The sequence below is a fragment of the Tursiops truncatus genome, chromosome 11, assembly GCF_011762595.2.
Source record: "Tursiops truncatus isolate mTurTru1 chromosome 11, mTurTru1.mat.Y, whole genome shotgun sequence".
In the NCBI taxonomy this organism is placed as follows: domain Eukaryota; kingdom Metazoa; phylum Chordata; class Mammalia; order Artiodactyla; family Delphinidae; genus Tursiops; species Tursiops truncatus.
The window spans coordinates 4,403,190-4,424,843 of NC_047044.1; the positions used below are offsets into that span (position 1 = coordinate 4,403,190).

The 21,654-nt window shown below is 52.3% G+C and overlaps 1 protein-coding gene across 15 annotated transcripts in view; it reads right to left on the minus strand.

The window, feature by feature from the left end:
* Positions 1-17,739, minus strand: part of FAM118A (family with sequence similarity 118 member A) — a 47,186-nt gene extending 29,447 nt beyond the window's left edge. For 3 of the 15 annotated variants that reach the window (XM_033865855.2, XM_033865861.2, XM_033865857.2), the window contains exons 1-5: positions 16,744-17,002; positions 6,704-6,830; positions 5,660-5,915; positions 2,351-2,572; positions 448-576 (exon numbers count right to left, since the gene is read on the minus strand). In XM_033865855.2, coding sequence (XP_033721746.1) covers positions 448-576; positions 2,351-2,572; positions 5,660-5,915; positions 6,704-6,750 — 654 coding nt within the window. In that variant the 5' untranslated portion in view covers positions 6,751-6,830; positions 16,744-17,002. Of the gene's footprint in view, positions 1-447; positions 577-2,350; positions 2,573-5,659; positions 5,916-6,703; positions 6,831-8,494; positions 8,695-16,075; positions 16,342-16,743; positions 17,008-17,596 lie in introns of those variants that run through there. The other 12 variants (XM_073788077.1, XM_033865849.2, XM_073788078.1 and 9 more) reach the window with 12 other exon arrangements.
* Positions 17,740-21,654: the final 3,915 nt, after the last annotated feature.

Here is a 21,654-nt window from a genome sequence, read left to right on the forward strand (position 1 = left end):
AAAGCCAGCAGGCAGTTTCTCCACACTTCATTTTGTCCAGGATATCAAACAAGCCTCACAGAGAATGAAATTTTAAAACTAGGTTTTGAAAGCTAAAAGAGATTGCTAAATAGAGAAGGGGAAGGAGATGCCTGAATGAACAGAGAAAAAAGATGAGTAGAGAGGAGTGGCCAGAGAAGAGCGCTGCAGACCGTGCAGGGGCCTGTGAGTCATGCTGAGGCGACGTAACTGGAACCCTGAGTAAGAGGATCACGGAAAGTCCACTGAGCGTCTATTCAAGGTGCCAGGCCCTGTGCCGGGCCCTGGAGACAGAGCTGAGAGCAGCGGCGTGACCCGAGGGGCAGGAGGCCTGGAGGCCAGGAACCTGCTCAGACCACCGCCACTGCTGGCTAGCGGCCGCCACGCAGCCCCAGGGGTACGACCAGTGCCTAGTCAGGATGCGCGTACCATGACTTCCGGGTCTTGGGTAACGTCTTTGTATCCCGATAGGTCCAACACCATCCCGCAGGGATCTGTGTATAAGCCGTGAATGTGAAGAACTCCGTATTTGATGTGTCCTCTAGCCCACTGAAGGACCTAGCAAAGCGCAAGCCAGACAGAGGAAGAACACTGGTATTTAAAACAGGCGTAAGAGGAAAATACCCACAGTGACTCATGGCCTCTCAAACCTACCTGGGAAACAGGAAGAGATGCTTCAGTTTATATCTTTAAACCTAAGAGAAACTCAGGTGTTAAATGCTAGCTATTCCTGTCCTGCCATATCGAAAAGAACTTCTTCAGAGACCGACACTGTGATGTGGAAAATACCTTTAACATCTCAGATTATAGCACACTGTCAAGACTGACGAGCTTAGGGAGATGATGAAGGCTTTCACTTCTAAGTCACATGCTTTATTTTAATTACTGCTAGGTATACAATGTTTGTACACCCAGAAAAAATATACATATACAGAAAAAATAGTTTATCAAATAGCTCTAAACTGGCTTCATTTCAAGATACAGAAGATGCACATCACGTATATTCCTTTTATCTCCATGCCACGGGCTCTCACATCAGCGGGCCGACTGACAACCCCAGACAAATGGAGTAACCCCCGCCCCTGCCCCCCACGAGCAGGTCTGAGCCAGCACTTCTGTTCCCTGCCACATGCAGCTTACTTCAGAGGCCCTCGGTACAGCAGGGAGCAGCCCCGCAGACGGCGCCACGCTGCTCCGACACGGGAGCAAGGTGTCCTGCCACGTGTCACGGGGGGCCCGCTCGAGGCGTCGCCCGGGGCCCCGTCACAATTCCTCGGCCAAGCGCCGGGAGACAGGCTGCCTAAGGGCAGCTCCCACACTTCTCCGGGTCCCGAGTAAGACAGCATCACAACGGGCCTCGATGTCCCTGCGTGTGGAGCGGGGCTGGGACCCCCTGCCCACCAGCAGTGAAGCAGGTACAGGCAGCGGTCGTAGCCGGCAGGGATCGTACAAATCCACAGGCACACATGGCGCACAAGAAATACAAGCGATGCAATGAGACTGTGGTCAACCTTAGCAATAAAAGAAATAAAAGCGTAAAATGTGCACCTTTCCAACAGGAGAAATGTGTTTTGTTAGGTTTTTTAGTAACGCCTCGTGCTGGCAAGACATGGGAGACGGAGTCCCCCTCGCACAGCTGCAGGAGTGTAGACTGGATCTTTCCGGAGAACACGTGGGTGATTCACATCGTTTGTCTTTAAAACGGTCATACCCTTTGACCCTAACAAGTTCTCCGGAACTTATCAAAAGTGTAGGAATTTTCACTGTAGCATCATTTATAGTTGTGAAAATATGCTCACAATGATAACTATAATCTAGTCTCACAATGAAATTACGTTTAAAACCATGCTTTTAAAGACAGTCTGATAGGAAAATGCTCACAGTATAATGTTAAGGGGAAAATGTCAGCACAAAAGCTTGGCGTGTGCTGCAGCCCGGTGTGTTCATTAATAAATAAACAAAATAAATTAATAAATAAACAAAATTAACCAAAATTCACAGCGACAGGACTGCAGGTGATCTTGCTTTCCTGAACCACAGCCTTTACCACCCACATCTCCTACAATGACAGAGCCCTTGCGGGTGTGCAGGACGCAAGCAGACCGGAAGCCGGGCAGGCAGACGAGGGGTCCTGAGGAGCTGGCGGCAGCGCCCTGTCCCAGGCCCTTCATGTCTCGTTCCAGCGGGGAGAGGAGCCTCCGCGAGCTGACAGCACCCTTCCTATGGGGCCCTCTGCTGGGAGGTGACAGCCCGTGCCACACCACAGCAGCAGTGCAAACATGCCTGCGCCTCCGCCTCTACTCCCGCCTCCCGCCCGGCGGCCGGCCCGCACCTTGGTCTTGTCCTTCAGATCCAGAGACACCATGGGCTTGTTGTGCTGTTGCCCGAAGATCTCCAGCAGGTTGTCATAGTTGGTGGTCAGCACCATGGTGCCCCTCTCCATCAGGCTGAGGATGGACTGCAGCACCAGCGGGCTCTGGATGTGCTGCTCCAGGTTGTCGAACACCTCCAGCAGGCAGTCCTGGAAGAAGCTGGGCTTGGAGTCGCCCGTGCGCTATGGAGAGGTGGACCCGGAGTTACAAAACCGCCGGCTCTCAGCCACCACCGAGCACCTAGGCAGGCGACAGTACTCTAGGCACCAGGGATGCAGTCGTTTTTTAAAAAAGAGAAAACGGCTGACCTTGTAGAGTTTACTGAAACCCTGGGGGAGGGAGGCAGGTAACGTGCAAACACGTCAGCAGTGATACACGCTGCGGGGAAGCCCAGCAGAGAAGGGGGCTCACTGCCGCGCGGCAGAGCACAGACGGGCCAGTGGTCCCGGGACGGCCTCCGAGCAGAGCGCCGGAGGAAGGGAGGCAGGCAGCTCTGGAGAGGGTGGTCCAAGCGGGGGAGGAGCCAGCGCCAGGCACCGAGGTCAGAGCACAGGTGGGGCTGAGGGCGGGAGAGGAGTGAGGGCATGTGCCGCAGGTGAGGCCAGACAGCTGACCTGGAACCAGATCACGTGGGGCCCTGAAGCCCACAGTGAAGACCGGGGCTCCCTCCCCCTCCGCGGGAGCCACAGAGGCACTGGTCTCCTCCGCCTTGCTGCTCTGGGGAACTGGATGAAAGACAGCGTGTCATGCTGCTGAGAGACCGAGCAGGGTCAGGAGTGGGACTGGGCCCCCGGATGTAGCACCAGAGGTCACTGGTGGCCTTGACCAGAGCGGCTTCAGGGGAGCCCGGCCGGGCTGGGTTCCAAGGGGAGGTGAGCGGATACAACAGCCCCTGAAGAGCTGTGCTGTGAAGGGGATCAGAGAGATGGGGTGTGGCGCCAGGAGGATGCTTCACGCACTCCCAGCATGAGCGCCCCTCAGCCAGCCTTGCCCCGGGGCCAGCAGGACGGCGGTAGAGCCTGACCCGTGCGTTCACATGAAACGCTTCTGCCGGCCCCTGCCCGCCCCCGGCACCGCCGCCATCGGCCTCGGGAGCGTCCACCAGAGCCCCCCCACGTCCTCCCAGGTGGTCGCTCATCCCAGGGCTCAGTGCTCCCTCTTCCGAGACTCTCCTGTCCCTCCCGGCTCTGGAGACCCCGCGCTGTTCCCGTCACACGCTTCCGTGAGCCTTCGCCTCCTTCTGCCCTGAAGACCAGCTCCCCACATCCCTGGCACCGCACACTCCGGACCAGGGTGGATGCGAGGGTGGCATCCGCTCGCTGCCGAGTCTCTCCAGCTGCGCTTCTGTCACAGCTCACGCTGGGTTCACATCCACGCAGCTGATCCTTCCTATATCTAAATTCCTCCATCACCCTCCTCCAGCGATCCTGTCCCATCTCCGCCATCCACACCCCAAACCTTATCATGACCAGCAGCAGGACCCTTTCCAGAAGCCCTGGCCGGCCTCTCCCTCCCCCTGCCCAACTCTTAGCACCGCGGCTCCCAGGGGACTTCACCCCACTGGGACCCACGGTGCTGACCCACTGTCTCTCCCTCCCCCGCCAGCCTAACTTCTCCCATCACGCAGCCTAGATTCCATAATGTAACACTGCAGTTACTCCTGAAATTTGCTTTCAACTTCCCCGCCCTTCCCTGGCTTTGCTGGAATCCTTGGGCAAAACCCCAGCCCTGAGAAAACCAACTCTCCACTTCCTCTGCACCTGTTCCCAACCCGCTGAACACGAGGAAAACACAACCATTCTGACTGCCTCACTTGAACTCTTTTTTTATGGAAGTTCTCAAAAATACACAAAAGTAAAGAGGAGAATAAGATATGCTCCAAAGATTCACCTCCTTGACTAAACAAGCATCCACCTGGCTGGCCTCTACTTGAACGATCGGCCTCATCCGAGGGGTCCTTCGCGGGTCCATCACCTCTGCCCCTCCCTCTCCTGACAGGGCTCAGCAACTTCCTCTAGAAAGGGCCCGGAAGCAAACTATTTTAGGCTTTGCAGGTCACACGGTCTCTGCTGCCAATACTCAACTCTGCCCTGAAGCATGAAAGCAGCCGCCCAGGAACGCAGAGCTCCATTTACAAAGCAAGCAGCACGAAGACCCTGCCCCACGGTGCCAGCTCCCCATTAACACAGCACCCGCACCTGGCCTCGCCACCCAGACTCTGCTAAAGCCACGTATGGCCACATGTACAACTCCGGCCAATGCCATGCAAACAGAGCGGCTTGCATGGCAGCCCCCGTAAGGGAGGACGCACGGCCCCTCTGTCCCCTTGCCACTAGCTGGCAGGCACACATCATTTACAGCAGGAGTCGGGGCAGCTAACCTTGAGCATGAGGTGTGGGCTGCACGGTGAAGACGGCGGAGCCATAAACGGGGGCCCGGGTTCCCCACACCGTCAAGCCCCTGTGCTCCGCTGGGGCTGCCTACCCAGATGTTTATGTGAGAAATGTAAACGCAATCACAGTCAAGCCACGTACTTTGGGGTTTCTTTCTGCAGCAGCCGAAGTTCTGCGTACTAGTTCTCAGGCTTTCTTCTCAGTTAACCCTCAACATCTGCCCACCCCAACTTCAGATGACGGCTATACTTCTTCAACAAACCTAAGGGAAAGAAAGCTGCCTCGGGCCTCGGCCGCACGTCCAGCTCCCCGTGTGCGTCCTGTCCCATGACGACCTGGCTGTGACCTGTGTGAGCTCAGCCCTTTCTGCACCCGCCCCACTGGCTCCAGGGCATCACTCAGTGAGTGTCCCCTGTATCACCAACCGCTCTTCCTCTGCTAGATCCTTTCCACCTGCAGACAAAGAAGCTCCGTCTTCTCCCATCTTACAATGTCTGGGAAGCCCCAGTCGTGTGAAGGGACGCAGCTGGCCTGCCTGGACCAAACGCAGACCTGTCTGCTCTGTCCCTTCGCTAAACGAGGGTGAGATCACCAGGCTGGTCCCCAGAGCAGCACGGCGACCTCCCTGAGACAAGCCCCCTATCCAGGCCCTGTTTAACAAGGACTGTTTTAGGAGCCCACACTGTGCTCGGCACCCGCTCTGTTTAAAGGGACGATATTCTGATGAACTGAAAGATTTCTGGCTTGTCAGCCCAACTCGGTGAGAAAGACACGATGCAGGCTTGGAGAAGGCTAAACGCTAGACTCATTCACCAACCTGGCCCACAGCCAAGGTGTCCCCAGTGAGACCTGACGCACTTGTGCGAAAAGACTTACAGGGGACATCTTCCGGATCAGGTCATGGGCGACAACCAGCAGGTCCCCGTCCTTGGTCACCTTCCTGCGGAACTCGGCCACGTCCCCGGGGTGCAGCACCTCGAGCTGCTCCGCGGCCTCGATGATGGCCTGGATGCAGCTCCTCCACGAGCACAGGGCGGGGATCCCTGGGGCCGCAGCGGCACTGACTCCCGTCCCCATGACCAGGAGCAGCTCCTGGGGCTGTTTCCGGATGAGGCTTTTTAAAAACTTTCTACTTAAAAACAAGGGAGGGAAAGAATGAAAGCCAACGTGGAAGTACTGCAACCATGAAGAAAACAATGCACTCTGGGAACATCCGAGAGGCGTCGGGTCAAACACAGCCCGTGCTGGACACAAACACACACGCCACGTCCCCCCGGTTATACTAACCGCAAGACGGAGCCTGTGTCTTTTTCTTTTTGTGTATTAATCTCACATGTTCTATCCTCATTCCTAAGGGACTTGGGACAGTACTGTCTTATTCATCTCGAGTCCCCCATAGTGTTGAGCACACGCTTAAGTGATACGTATTTGTGCACAAGAAATCTCAGCAATTTAAATTCCTTTAAAACTGCAAAGGGCTTGTAAATACAGACTATGGTGATAAAATGATCCCTGATTACAGGGACAGAAAAGAAAACTCCTGGCAAAATGCTGGTCCTCTGCAACCCACCCCCCGGCAAGCACCCCCTTCTCCTGCGTCACTTCACAGAAGTGTAACCCGCCCACTCCCAGTCAGAGGTTTCTTTCCTGTGAAACGTGGCACCCCCAGCCTTAGACGTGACCCTCTGGTCACCTGCTGCTCGGTATGGAGGCCAGGCGACCGTCGCCTCCTTGGGCAGAAAGAGAGTTGCCTCTGCGAACGTTCCTTACTTTGGAGCAGAGGGTAGTTACCTGGCCCCGGAGACGCCCTCCCCAGCTGGTGTTCTCACTTCGCTCACCCTCCCAGGTACCAGATAACATATAAGGAGACTTGTGATGGAAGCTATACACCTGTTTGAGGGTGCAGTTGACTTCATTTACCTTGATTTTTGTTCACTTCTGTCTGTTGTCTTTTCCACGGAATCCATCTGTAAATCCTAAAGAGATTCAGAAGCAATCGGTCAGAAGCAACTTCCACTTCCCAGATGAATGTTCTCTTAATAGTACCCTGGAAGAGAGATGAGGTGGAATTAAAATCAAAGGTCTTGGAGCTTTCTTTAAATTAGAATAACTGAAAAGCATAGTATACAAGAACATACACCCAAAATGGTTCCTAAGCCCCCATTCCTAATTCTGTGACTTAACAGGCCAGGCAAAGTCTCAGACCCAGATTCTGCAAAGCCCGACACTGGGGGGAAAATGAAGGGAAACTAGTGTGAGGGAGCGCAGGTGGTGCAGCGGTTCAGCACTGGGTGTTTTCACTGCCCCTTCATGACTCTGCTCCAGAACCGCTTCCAGGTGACACGAACACAAACGACTTATCACGGAAGGAAGGCAACGCAACGGCACGACAAAGTAAAGCCACACACAAGGGTTTCCAGGCCTGTCCGAGCTCTCGAGGGCACCGAGCAGTGCACTGAGAGGGACCAGGACACGCCCAGCAAGTCTTCCGAGGAGACGCCAGGCCCCCCTTGGCCGTGCTGAAATCCAGTCCAAGGGAATAACCGAAGTAAAAGGTCAATTCTTAGCTTACATAAAACGCGACTCTCGAATCAGCCAGGTCTCTATTGCCAGACTATCTCCATGTTCTATCGTTTTTCCAGAATCACATCCCCCCCCCCAATTCTCTACCTAACATTTACTGCAAAGAAGGAAATATACAGAAAAAAAAAAGATTAAAAAGCCCATAATCCTACTACCTACAAGCAATGACTGTTAGCATTTCTAGAGTTCCCTCTAGACTTTTTCCTTTAAAATTTTTACATCATTTGAGACCATAGGTCATATCCTACTTTTTTCATGCATTTTAATAAAAGTATTTCTCTTATGTTATTCAAAACTATTCCTAAATATAAGTGTAACAGCAACACACATGAAATTCTATCTTGCTGATACGCTATCCTTTACTTTACCTGCCTCCCCAATGTAGGGCATTACCGTAACTCTGACAACCATCTCTGTGCACAAAGTTTTCGTCTATTTTGAAATTATTTATTTAGGAGAGATTTCTGACAAGCAGAATTGCTCAGTTAAGGAATATGAACTCTGTAAAGTATCTCAGCACATTACCGCCAAACTGCTTTCCAGAAAAGTGGTCAGCGGAACACCTAAGTGCCTGCTTTGCACAGCCTAACCAGCACTCATTGAAAACCACCTTTTCACATGTATAATCTTTTTTTTCCCCCTCAATTAGAATTAGGTCACCAAAAACAATTTTCCAGGGGAAGGAAACAAGGCTTGATCACTCTATGCGCATCTGTAGATTTTAAAGCTAAACAGGATCCTAAGAACATCCCCTGGAAATGCACAAAGGACTCTGTGCAGGTGCCCGTGCACATCTCCCCCCACCCCCGCTCATGGGAAAGGGTCCAGAGCGCCCTTCAAACTCCCAAAGGTGTCTGTGACCTTCCCCCAAATGTTAAGAGACCAGTCTGCAGGCGAGGAAAGTGCGGCTCCCTGATGCCCGTCCCCTGCCCAAGGCTGGTGATCGGCCCTAACTCCTTCCCACTGTGGAGTTACTATCTGAGTCATCAAAGGTCAGATTGTTCCATTTCTGTTTTATCTACTAGATATTTCCTAAGGAAAGGAACAGATATTGAGGTTTTCCACTATATTATATAATCCCGAGAATAAGCAACCTTGGGCCCCGGCCAGGAGATTCCAATGACTGACCTAACTATTCGTCGATCCTCAGTTTCAACAGCTATGAAATAGGAAATCCTGCTAACTGACCGAGCTTTGAAAGCTTGAGAACCTCTCATAGGAAAGATGCTCTGGATTCAACCTCTGGAGTCACAGAGCTCAGGAGGCCGCAGACTTCCTTTCTCAACCTTCCACCGCATGACGGAACTCAGAGTCCTTCCTGTTCAAGCCTGTGTGAAAGGTTAATACAAGATGCTTACTGGCTGACTAAGCCAACTGCCCCCCAATCCTGCTCCCCCAAATAATCTACATCACTTGAGAATAGTTACTCCTTCCCACCTGGAAAGGAGTCTTTTACCTCATCCTGCTCTACAAGACATTTTAGAATATTTTTTAAACAGTCACTGGTCAACCGATGGCTTAAGAAATCACATGCCCCAAACTGTCACCATTGTGAAGAACTTTCAAAATCTCTCTCCAGTTCTTTCAATTATTGCTCAGCTGCTTTCGATGCTCCATATATGTACGAAGGTAGATACAAATGGAAAACCTACACATTGCATTTACACATCTGCAAAAAGGTATGAACAAATTAAACTTTTGTGGGCTGGACTTAACTCCAGAATTAAGTGATTTCAAAGTTTTCCAGAAGAACAAGTTACCACTGCAAGCACTGAGCATGTACATAACAGGCGACAGCTTGCGCTCCTGGCTGGTGGTTTGCCGGCTGGAGCGCTCAACACTCACTCTCCTCCCGATCGTGATGAAAGCCTGGCGCTGGCTCTGCAGCACTTCCAACAGAACCGCACACGCTCCAGACTCAATAGGCAGGTGAGCCTCTAAGCTTCTGCAGCACTTCCCACAGAACCGCACACGCTCCAGACTCAATAGGCAGGTGAGCCTCTAAGCTTTAATACCGGTGGGGGTCTGTAAGGATCAAAGTAGCCAACACAGGAAGTACCCAATTACATTAAATCTCAACACAATAACGATGTAATGATGAACTGCACAGCTGCCCATATTTAGACGTTTACAGTTCATTATAACACTGCATGTTGAAAGACATTACCTCATTTCCTGTTCTTTCAGCAGCATAATTATCCGAGCCAAATCTCACAATGACTTAGAAAGTACCCCAACTCTCTCCTTGTTTTTAAACCAAGGGCCAAGCAGGAGATCTCCCTCCAAAGCACTCAGTGCCCGATCCTAGAAGTTCCTGTAGGCGGGCAAGCCTCTGGGGCTCTGCTTACATCCCTAACACCATTCCTCCAACCCAGTCAGGTTCCAGACAACAGGAACAAAAGCCTTCAGAGACCTTTTAGACACGGCACCTTTTGGCTTCCTTGGTGACCGTGTCGTCACCACACTTTGCAGGCCCAAAGCCAAGTCACCATGGTAACCCATTTTTTTTTCCAGGACCTATCAGCATTTTCTGAAAGCAAAATCAGGCCCCAACACAGATTTGTATCAGCAGCTCCTGTCCTTTTTATTTAAAGCCATGAATAAAAGTCTGAATAGGATATTTTCTGCTTAAAATCGGAGATCATGAGTATTTTATGAACTTCAGAGTAGCCAGAGACTGCCTTACTTATCCTTTGAATCCCTAGTGTCCAGCACTAAATGAATGTTCACCAAACTGAGTCTAATGCAAAACAGAATAAACTACAAACACCAAACTTGTTACTTACAGCTAGCAAAACGAAGTCCCGCTCCCCAGCTCCCTAACTCCACTGCACCAGACTGTCAGTGACCTCCCCGACCCGCTCCATCATGCCTCCTGGTCCCCCGGCCCTCGTGCAGTCAGTCCCACTCTCACTGGCTCTGGGCTGGGTCATGTGACTTCTTTGGCCAATGGGATGTCGGCAAACAAGCAAGCGAGCGCTTGATAAGCATGTTGACACTGGAGCCCGTCCTCTTGGAACTCAGCCTCCTAAAGCCCAGTCTAGCCTCCTGGACGGCCACCTATGGAGAGCACACCAGCTGACAACCCAGCACCGTCCACTCGACAGGCATGCGAGGCTACGAGGGACCGTTCAACGCCAGGCAAGCGGCCAGATGACCACAACTGCGTGAGCGACCCCAGCGAGGCCAGCCTGAGTCCTGCCGAACCAGGCCCAGGTGCTGATCTACAGAACTGGCCGTTCTTTGAAGGGCTCATCACCATTCTACACAGCCAGAAAGAGCAGAGGGATGGGAAAAAAGACAAAAGTATCAAGACCAAAAAAAAAAAAGCACAGATCAATGAGTGAAAAGGGTCCATAAAGTTTTGAGGGGGGAGGGAGAAAATATTTGTCGATAATAGTATTTTAGGGACTTCCCTGGTGGTCCAGTGGCTGAGACTCCGCGCTCCCAATGCAGGGGGCCCGGGTTCGATCCCTGGTTGGGGAACTAGATCCCACGTGCATTCCGCAACTAAGAGTTCGCATGCCACAACAAAGATCCCGCATGCCTAAACTAAGACCCAGTGCAGCCAAATAAATAAATAAATATATTTTTAAAAAGAGCAGTATTTTATTACAAGTAGCATAATAAAAAACTTAAAACGAATCACTTTCTATTATAAATTACACCTTCACTTACGTACAAACCCTGAATTAGAAGTTTCCAGTCTGTGGGATCCTCAAAGATATTCTTAAGAAAACTTAACTTCTTCCTGTAAATAATCACGTGGCTTTTGAGTGGTATATAAGAGCATGGAGAGGAGAGCTCCCAAGTGGTACAGCCCCTGATGACAATGAAGGAAGAGGGGCCTACAGCAGACATACGCTCAAAACATATTCCTCTTACACAGGGACATCGCAAATATTCATGAAAATTTCCAAATGCTCGCTTTTAACTCACTTGTACCCAATCCACAGTGATGGAATAAGATGCCCCCAGAATTTGTGGAAAAAGTCAGGTCACTGTGACTACAAATGACTTGATTAATGTACAGGCCTGGCAACACAGCTAGCTCTGGTATTACACTCTGCTACTGTTACAAAAGTAACCCACACTAAGAAATGATTTATAAATCTGCTACTCACAGGAGACAGGAGGCCTGGAATATTAATACTAGGATTAAATGGAACCCGGTAGCCAGTGTGGTTCCTAAGGACTGGAATGTCCTCAAATGAGGCCAAACCAATCGCCCTGTGACTACACCCAGGCAGGTCTGCAGGCCTCCGCCACGAAGCAAGCTCTTCCCAGCTCCATCCGAGTATCGCAGGAGTGCCTGGGGCTACAGCTCACTGCCACTGACACACCTGGTCCTCAACATCCTCCTCCTCACCCTTTTCTCTAACTTGAGTCCCTCCAACTGCCTTTTTCACGCAATCTGGTTCCCGGTGTTAACTGGGAGGGGGGCCACAGAAGCAGAAATCATTCGGCAACAAGAGGAAGTTTTCAAGTACATTTGACAGACTTCTAACCACTAACGAATCATCTGGGGTCTGGTTGGTAGAGGTATTTCTGGCGAGTTTGGTTAGCCTAAGTAGGTTCATCTGAGCTGAAAACAAGGTACAAATGGACCTTGAATAATTAAGCTTCCAGAACTGCAAAGGAGAGGCTTGCCCTGAAACCACAACACCTGGGGCTCTGGTGGAGAAAATACAGAATCTGGAGACAGGAGACACCACCATATCCCCCAGCCCCGAGATCGCTCTGAACCTCAGTTTCCATATCTGTCAAATGGGCATGCCATCATCCACATCACTGATTGTTGTGAAGATTTTGAGTCAAATATCTGAAAGGCACTTAACCTTAAGATGTTCATCTATTACTATAATCCACCTCAGCAGCCAGCTGCTCTCCCTCAGCAACAGGAAGCTTTCGGCTCAACACTGCTTCTCCACAATGACATATTCATTTAACCTGGATTCTGGTAAAACTTAACCCAGTCACTACTAGTAAGAGATCTTCAGGATGAATTGTTTTCTTCAAGTTACAGGAAATACAAAACCTTAATTTGAAAACATGCTACTTAACGAATCACTTTTTATTCAGTCAAAATAAACTGCAGGGGGAAAAAAGTCCTTATTTTGTAATGATCAAAATGTGCTCATTTGCTTCTTGAAACCAGCGCCTCCAAACAGAGTTGCTTGGGCACATAAGCTCAAACCGAGAAAACAACAAAACCCACCACTAATAAAAAATTTAAAGGCCACAGTTTAGTTCAAAACGCAACATTAATTACTGACACTTTCTACGCCCCTATTAGATTCAAGGGCAAACACTAAGCACCTTACGTGCATTCTCACGTAAAGCTCTCAACAACCCTGTGACGTGGCTCTTATTACCTCTCACCTGGCCAACGCTGACATTAAACCCTTTTAAGAGGCCAGCCACCATGCTAAATGGAGCCTTGAAGGTTTTCTCCAATCATCAGTGCAGCTCAGGAGGGCAAGCAAACATACCTGACATTTTACCAGGAACACTGCCAACATCTGAAGTGGTCACTGCTTAACAGCCTGTTCATCAGATGTGACATGCTGCACAGCTCAAATAGACACGTTACTTAACAATAAGCCAATAATGGCTTATTAAAATGTATCAATGCAGAGGCCAAATGCTGCAGCACCAGCATTTATCCATCCCAAGAGGAATAAGAGATGTTCTAGAAAGTAAACCTCCAGTGAAATCTAAAATTATAGAATTTTAGAGCTGGAGGGATCTTAAAGGTTCCGCGATGTCAAATACTCTAAATAACAGATGTGAAAATTGAGACTGAGAGGCAGTGACTTGGTCAAGGTCCCCTAGGGAGTCCGGGGACAAGCTATAAACTCATTCCTGGCTTATGTCCCATAATCTTGCCACTATCCCGGGCACCAGCTGGTCCACTGTGACCCCAAAACTTCATGTAAGGTACCCATTTGTACCTTTTTACGACCATATCTTTATAAATACCAAGCCACACAGTCTGGCTGATCTGCAGGTTCACCTGCTTCCTCGCTCCATTCATTTTCCAGAAATGCTAAGAGAAACAGCCAGCATTAGGAGATACTAGAGGCAGCAAGAAGCCTCGGGCAAACAACTAGCTCAGAAGAGCTTTCTGTTTGCTCCGGGCTGGCAGCTCCCCACACAGCTGTCCGGTTAACTTTAGCAAGCAAATATAAGATAAGGAACAGATAAGGAGGGCTCAGCTGGGAAACAAAGCCACCACTGGAGAGGACTTCATTCTCCTGGGAATGAGACCTTGAGGCTCTTTGAGGGAGGAAGTAGGATCCAGCAGAAAGAGTCCAGGCTTAGAAGTTAACCGAGTATCAGCTGTACTACTTAATATGGGGTCGAGTTACTCCGTCTCTCTGAGCTGTGTTTCCTTCATCTGTAAAAAAGGAATAATATCTTACACCTCAGGGTTGCTGCAAACACTAAAAGGGGTAACACTTAAAACAGCAGAGCCCACAACAGTGCGATCCCCACTACACCAAGTGCACGCAATGGGTATCCTTCCTGGATTTAATCAATTGAAATTAAATAAAATTTAAAACTCAGTTCCTCGGTCACACTAGTCACGTTTTAAATGCTTGACAGCCACATGTGCCGAGTGAACTGGACAGCACAGATCCAGGGCGTTTTCATCATCACAGAAAGTTCTACTGTACAGCGTCATCGTACCTGGCGAGTCTCCCTGCCCCTCACCCAAGTCCAGACCTCAACAAACAAAAGTCCTGTGGATTTATTCTCGATCGATCTCTAATCCATACCCTCCGCCATGCCTTGCAGTCCTCACAACTTGTCTGGACTGACAGCTACCCTGCTTCCGGTTTCAGCCCCTCTGGTCCCACACTGTCTCCAAAGTGACGTTTCTGACACAACACATCTGAACGCGTCTCTCCTTCAAGGGCTTTCCAGTTCCTTCAGGACCCCCAAGCCCAGCTTCCAAACACTCCATGATCTGGTTCCACTTCTGAGCCCCAGCCTCTCCTCTCCCTGCCCACTGTGCCACGTGTGCACCTCCGGGGTGGATGCTGGGCTCACTCTGACACACAGTTACCCTGATGAAGCCCTAGGTGACCTATGGGCAAAAGACCAAAACCTCCCCTAAAAGGACTAACAAGTTCCCAGCATCAGTCCCCAGGCAGAAAACGGTGGGCTGAGACAAGAAAGAGCTGGAAAGGTCTTTGGGGCCTAGACTTTAAGAAGCTTAGCCGTGCTTGAGGTCCTCGCTGGTACCACCTGGTCCAGGTCACCTCCACCTCTCCTGTGGTCTTGCTTCCTCCAAACAATTCTCCCACACCAGACCCAGCAATTGTTCAAAATCACAAAATCCCTCTTCACTCCCCTCCTCAAACCCCTCGATGGCCCCCCACTCCCTTCAAATACCAAATCCTCCACCAGGCTTCAAGAGCTCCTCTTGCTTTGGTCCTGACTACCCTGGCCCAGCCCGTTCTTGCCACTCCACGCCTGAAACCCCGCCCTCTGCCAGGCTTCCCAGTTTCCCCCATTCTGGTCTCCTCTATCCGGAACACCTCCCTCACTCCTCTCCACTGACAACGCCCACCTTTCTGCAGCTTGGAGCTGGACCATCACTCACGCAGGGGGATGGGAGAAGCAGTAATTCAAGAAAGGGCCAAGGGCACGGTGGGCCTCAGGGAACAAAGCTGGATTCTTCCCACTTAGGATTCCCTCTAATAGCCCCTGAGGACCTTGCTCATTAAGGAGGTATTACATCTCCAGCCACGCCCCCAGGATGAATCTATGCTCCAGCCCACTTCTTGGTTTCCAAAATCTCATGTGCTTTGTGGCATGCCTCTCTACCTTTTCACATACTGTCCCTTTGCCTGGAGTGACCCTGGCAAACTTTTTTTTTTGCGGTAGGCAGGCCTCTCACTGTTGTGGCCTCTCCCGTTGCGGAGCACAGGCTCCAGAAGCGCAGGCTCAGCGGCCATGGCTCACGGGCCCAGCCGCTCCGCGGCATGTGGGATCCTCCCGGACCGGGGCACGAACCCGCGTCCCCTGCATCGGCAGGCGGACTCTCAACCACTGCGCCACCAGGGAAGCCCCTGGCAAACTTCTTTATTTCAACCTTCAAGAATCAGCTCACCTATAACCTGTCACTTTTCCTCCCCTCCAAGAAGCTCTCCGTAACACCCCTTCCTGAGAATCTGACCCTCACCCCCGCTAAGTTCAAGGCCATATAAAAACTACCTAGGTGCTTAACTACCCCCCTCCATTGTGGCCCTGAGAGCAGGGACTGTGTCATCTCTGGCTCCAGTGCCAATTCCTGGAAACTTAGTCTTTTGGATCTAGACTTTAAGAAGCTTAGCCGTGCTTGAAGAAGCCACGGTCCTCACTGCCACCACCCTGGGTCGAGGTCACCTCCACCTCTCATGTGGTCTTGCTTCCTCCAAACAATTCTCTCCCACCACAGCCATTTAAAGAAAAAAAAAAAAAAAAAACTTAGCTCCATGAATGACAAAATTAGGAGACAAGCTCAAAGCGTCCTGATCCGCCCCAAGGCTCTCACCTACTTAGCTGGGCCACCCTGCACCACATCGGATCTGTTTTCTAGGCGCTTCTGTGGAGCCATGAGTCTCACCGCAGAGCATGAAAATTAAACCCAGTCCTGCTCTGGCCTCAATGCAACAGTAAACACGACGCCACGGCCTGCACTGAGATCACACCCCCTACCTGGTTACAAAGGGTCATCAGGTGACTCTACTTCTTTTATATTATCAAGAATTCACGAGCCCCCAGGAGCACTTTCACGGACACCGCATTGGTCCACGGACCTCAGGTTTGAGAAACCCAGCCTCGAGACCAGCAAGGAGAGGAAGGCAAACGGCAACTGGCAACTGAACCTCGGGGCCGGTGGCAGAGGGCAGGGCAGACGCCGAGGGTGGGGACGGCGGCCCAGGGAGCCGGGGGAGGAGCTAGGGAGAGATGGCGCGGAAGGCCTCAGGGAACCCGGGGATGGGAACGTCAGGGACGGTCTCGGGGGTCCTGAGGGAATCTTGGGGGGTTTCTGGAACCGAGGATCCTAAGGGGTCCCGGGGCCCTGAAACGGCGGGAGGGCCTCAGGTGGTATCGGGGTTTAGGGGAAATCCTGAAGGGTCTGGGGGCTCGAGAGTCCTGAAGGTGTAGGTGCCAGAGGTGGCCGGGGACTCCGACAGGGTCTCGGGGGCCGGGGCGGATCCCGAGGGGTCCTGGGGGCTGGGGCTCCCGAGGGCGGGTGAGACGGGGGTCTTGGGAACCGAGCTTCTGGGGTCCTTGAGGCGGCTGTGGATCCCGAGAGAGGCCGGGGGTCTTGAGGGGCTCTCCATCCGGCACCCCCGGGCCTCCCCAACCAGCCAGCTCACCCGCGGCGCCGCCGAGACGCTGGTCGGAGCTCGCGCTCCCGCCGCCTCCTCCCGCTCAGCGGTCCAAGTCTCCGGGGGCTCCGGGAGGCCGCGCACCCCTCGCGCTGGGCGAGGCCGGGCGGAAGTCAGTCTGCGGGTGGGGGGACGGCGCGCGCACCCGGAGCCGGAGCCGGAGTAGATGACGCGCAGCCCCCAGCCGCGACTCCCACGGAGGCCGGCCGCGGCGTTTCGGCAAAACCTTGCCCCGTGCGCCCGCCCCCGCCGCGCGAAGGTTCCGCCCCAAAACCAACGGCTCCCTAGCCGCCGGCCCCGCCCTCCGCGGAGGCCCCGCCCCCATCTCCGGCGCAGGCGCGGTTGAGTGCGCGGAGGGCTCTCTCTGGGCCAAGCCTTCGTCCGCGCTCCGCCTGCAGCTGCTCACCGCGCGTTCTCAGCTTCCTCATCTGCAAAATGGGCGCGGGCGCACTTTGCAGGGATATAGAGACCATTAAGTGCAATCGGAGGCGCCTCTCTGCAGCCAGGCCACACTCATGCACAGCTTCTATTCTCCAACCCGAGTTGGGTCCAGACCCGGGCCAATGTCGGGTCTCCAAACACGCCCTGCTTGCCAAAGACCCTGCGGACCTAAAATCGCCAGTCCCCTCCCCCAGCCCCGCGTTCTTTTCTTTCACAATTTTACCCGAAGTTACGTATACTTGTTGTCTCTCCCCAGCTCCCCGGGAAAGCCGGGACTTTGTCCGCCGTGTCCATCCCTGGGTACCCAGAAGCTAAAAGGGGGCTGGGCACACGTTCGGTGCCCAAATGTGAATGAGTGAGTGTCCACCCGTGCTCTTCCCTCATCAAGAAATACTCTCACCCGGAAGCTGAGAATGGGACCAGCTTGGGTTCGGATCCCGTGAGTCCCAGTGACCACACGCCCGTCCGTGTCCCAGGTTCCGCGTCTGTAAAACCTGTGACGCTAGTGCGCGCCTCCTGGGGTGGTTGAGAGAACCAAATGAGGTTGCGCATAGACGGGCTCGGCACAGCGTTACGCAGCTGCTTTAGTGTCCCCTAGTGATCTTATTATTCTGGTGGCCCCCTCCTCCCATTGTCTGCCCCTGGAAGCCCTTCCCTTCCCTGAAGAAAACCTAACCGGATCAAAAGCCACTTCCTCTAGCCAGCCTTCCCGTCCTTCCTGAGTCCGCCCTCCCTGCCCTGCCTTGCCCAAGCAAGCCAGAGTTAATGGCTATTTCCTCTCTCCTCAGCACCCCCCAACCCCCCACCCCCACCCCCCGCGGGTTTTAAAGTTGGCTAACAAACCCCACCCCACCCCCAGCCTACAGGGAGCCTCCCATTCGTGAGGGAAGTCGTGCTGGTAAGTTTCAAAAGCCTGTGAACTTTTGGGGCCCCAGAGCCCCGAACACCGTGGGGGCCAGTGAGTCAGGAGTGAAGGAGGAGCAGAGGTGGGCTTCCTATGTGGTACCAGGCACTTACCTGTGTTCCTTTAGTTCTTGGAACAAGGTGAGGAAGTCGCCATCGTTATTATTCCAGATGGGGAAGCTGAGGCACATTTAACCACCACTGCCTGCGGCTCCTAATGCCCTGTACCCAGGGTCGGAACACAGTGCAATTCACTTCCTGAGCACCTGTGCTGGGTGCTGGGCACCTGTGTTACCCGAAAACCGGGTTCACCTCTTGGTGAACGTGGAGTCAAAAGACACAACTAGGGCTTCCCTGGTGGCGCAGTGGTTGAGAGTCCGCCTGCCGATGCAGGGGACACGGGTTCGTGCCCCGGTCTGGGAAGATCCCACATGCCACGGAGTGGCTGGGCCCATGAGCCGTGGCCGCTGAGCCTGCGCGTCCGGACCCTGTGCTCCGCAACGGGAGAGGCCACAACAGTGAGAGGCCCGCATACCGCAAAAAAAAAAAAAAAAAAAAAAAAAAAGCCATGCCTGATTCTTTTTCTCTGGGGACCCCCTAACCTATCTGCTTACACCTGGATCTGTAGGAGACAGCCCCTGCCCTCAAGGCCCCCAGGCCCCAGCATGGACCTTGATAAATAGAACCCTGTGGGCTCGGTGCTGTCAGAGGTCAGACCCAAGGCACAGCGGGGCCCCGGGCAGGGTGTGCCAGGACGTTGGAGCTAGAGTAATCATTTCAGCTCCAGGCGAGGTGCAGGCTGGAAGTCTCAGCCCCTCCACCCAAAAGCTCAGCCAGGCAGCCTTACAAGGACAAAGCCAGCAGAAGGGACACCTTGGAAACAATGCCTTCCCCTCCCCTCCCCCATATCCAAGAGAGACACAGCTTCTCTCAAGCTGTGGAAAATTACTGGGAGGCACTGCCACCTGGCCGCGTTGCACACTCTCAGAGCAGATAAGGCAGTGGCGGGGCAGGTAGACACAGAGCCGACATGGTGCTGGGGTGCGGATGTATGTCACATGGTGTGGGCGCTGCAGGGCGTAGGAGTCCGCATCCCAGCCTCCACCCCATGGGTGTGAGCACGTCTCATTCAGCGGGTACTGAACCCAGGAGTGGATATGTGTATGCGTGAACCCACAAGGCTCGGTTCCCTGGACAGACCCCACTCACTTCTGTGCAGAAGTTGCCCTCGTGGACATGCTTTTGTGTGCGTGTTTACACTACTGTTTATTGAGCACCTACCGCGTGCCACGTGCTAAGCTCTCCATAGGCATCTCACCGCACCATCAGTCGTCCTAGCGGTAGGTATTATTATTCCCCTTTAACAGACTGAAAAACAGACACTGAAGACTTACAGTAACCAGGCCAAGCTGGAGGGTAGGCAACTGCTGGGAACCGCTGCAGGACATCCCTGGCTACAGAAAGGGCATGGTGTTGGCACAATGGAGAAAAGGGACAGAGTCACAGGCGGGGCCCCGGAAGAGGGAAAAGACATCAGGGATGAGCCGACAATCCTTCCATCCTAGAAAGGAAGTTGTTGTTCCGTTGCCACAGAAAGACCCACATCATAACACAAAGATGCCCTGCACGGGTGTAAAGGCCTGAGGTGTGCATACCTCTGGACCACACCCTACGTAGATAACACACACTACGCCCCGTATGGCTTGTGGGATTTTAGTTCCCGGCAGCAAAAGCACGGAGTTCTAACCACTGGACCGCCAGGGAATTCCCCTACCTTCCCCCACATCAATTTCCTGTAGAAACTCCTGGTGCTGCACCTATGTCTGGGCAGGCTGGCAGGTAGGACTGTGATGCCAGTGCTGGGCAGCCGGTGGGGCATGTGTAGCTAGCAGGACGGCTTTGCTGGCAGGAGAAGGGAGGAGGGAAGCTTGGAGAAGCCTCTCTGGCCCTCCTTCTCTGCTGTTCCGTCTGCCCCCACCCAGGCCCCAGCTCAGGCCTCCTCACCCCTGGCCTGGAAGTTTGCAACAAGCCACTCTGAGGTCTCGGCTCACCAATCCAGGCCCCTGCTCCCCAGCAGCCATGCTAAGGCTGGGGGACCAGCATGAATACCTCCTAGGAGCTGAGGACACAGCAGGAAAATAGCCCCTGCCCTCATGGAGCTGACGGTGTAGAAGGGAAATGACCAGTAAACACATGTCACATGCCTAGGCCCATGCTCTGCAGCAAGAGAAGCCACTGCAATGAGCAGCCCACGCACTGCAAGGAAAAGCAGCTCCCGCTCGCCACAACTAGAGAAAGCCCACACACAGCAATGAAGAGCTAATGCAGCCAAAAATAAATTAATTAATTAATTTTAAAAAACATAACCATTATTAAAATTTATTAAAAAAAAAAACACGTGTCAGGGCGTGGGGAGGCTATAAAGAAAAGGGAAGTTGGGTCAGGGACAGACACCACTATGAAAATAAAAGGGCAAAACACAGCCTGGGAGTAATTTGCAAAACACGTATCTGACTAAGGACCCAATCTAAAATATACTAAGAACGCATGACTCAATAATAAACGAACAACCCAGTTTTTAAAAACTGAGCAAAAGCTTTGAACACGTTTCATTAAGGAAAATATATGAATGGCAAATAAGGACCTGAAAAGGTGTTCAACATTATTATGGGGAAATGCAAATCAAAACCACTACACACCACCAGAATGGCCAGCATTTAAAAGCCTGACCATACCAAGTGTTGCAGAAGATGTGGAGGAACTGGAACTCTCACACTGTGTGTGGGACTGTGAAGGCATACAACTACTACACACCTATCAGAATGGCTAAAATAAAAAATAGTGCTGTACTTCCCTGGTGGCGCAGTGGTTAAGAATCTGCCTGCCAATGCAGGGGACACGGGTTCGAGCCCTGGTCCAGGAAGATCCCACGTGCGGAGGAGCAACTAAGCCCGTGCACCACAGCTACTGAGCCCGCACTCTAGAGCCCACGAGCCACCACTACTGAAGCCCGCGCACCTAGAGCCCATGCTCTGCAACAAGAGAAGCCACCACAATGAGAAGCCTGAGCACCGCAACGAAGAGTAGCCCCCGCTCACTGCAACTAGAGAAAGCCTGCGTGCAGCAACAAAGACCCAACACAGCCAAAATTAAATTAAAAAAAAAAAAAGGAAACATGCACTTCCCATGCAACCCAGCAATAGCACTCAGGTATTCACCCCAGAAAAATTAAAATTATGTTCATGTAAAAACTTTACATAAATGTTCATAGCAGCTGTATTCATAACAGCTAAAAACTGAAAACAGCTCAAATGTCCTTCAGTGGGAGAACAGATACACAAACTGTGGTCCATTTACATCACGGGACACTTACTCAGCAATAAAAAGGAATGCACTGTTGATACCTGCAACAACTTGGATGGGCCCCAAGGGAATTACGCTGACAGAAAAAAAAAAAAAAATCTCAAAAGGTTATATGTTGAGAAAAGTTGAGAAAATCACCTTCTTCTCCAGGAAGCCCTCCTGGCTATGCCAGCCCTGGTTGGGTGGGGAGGG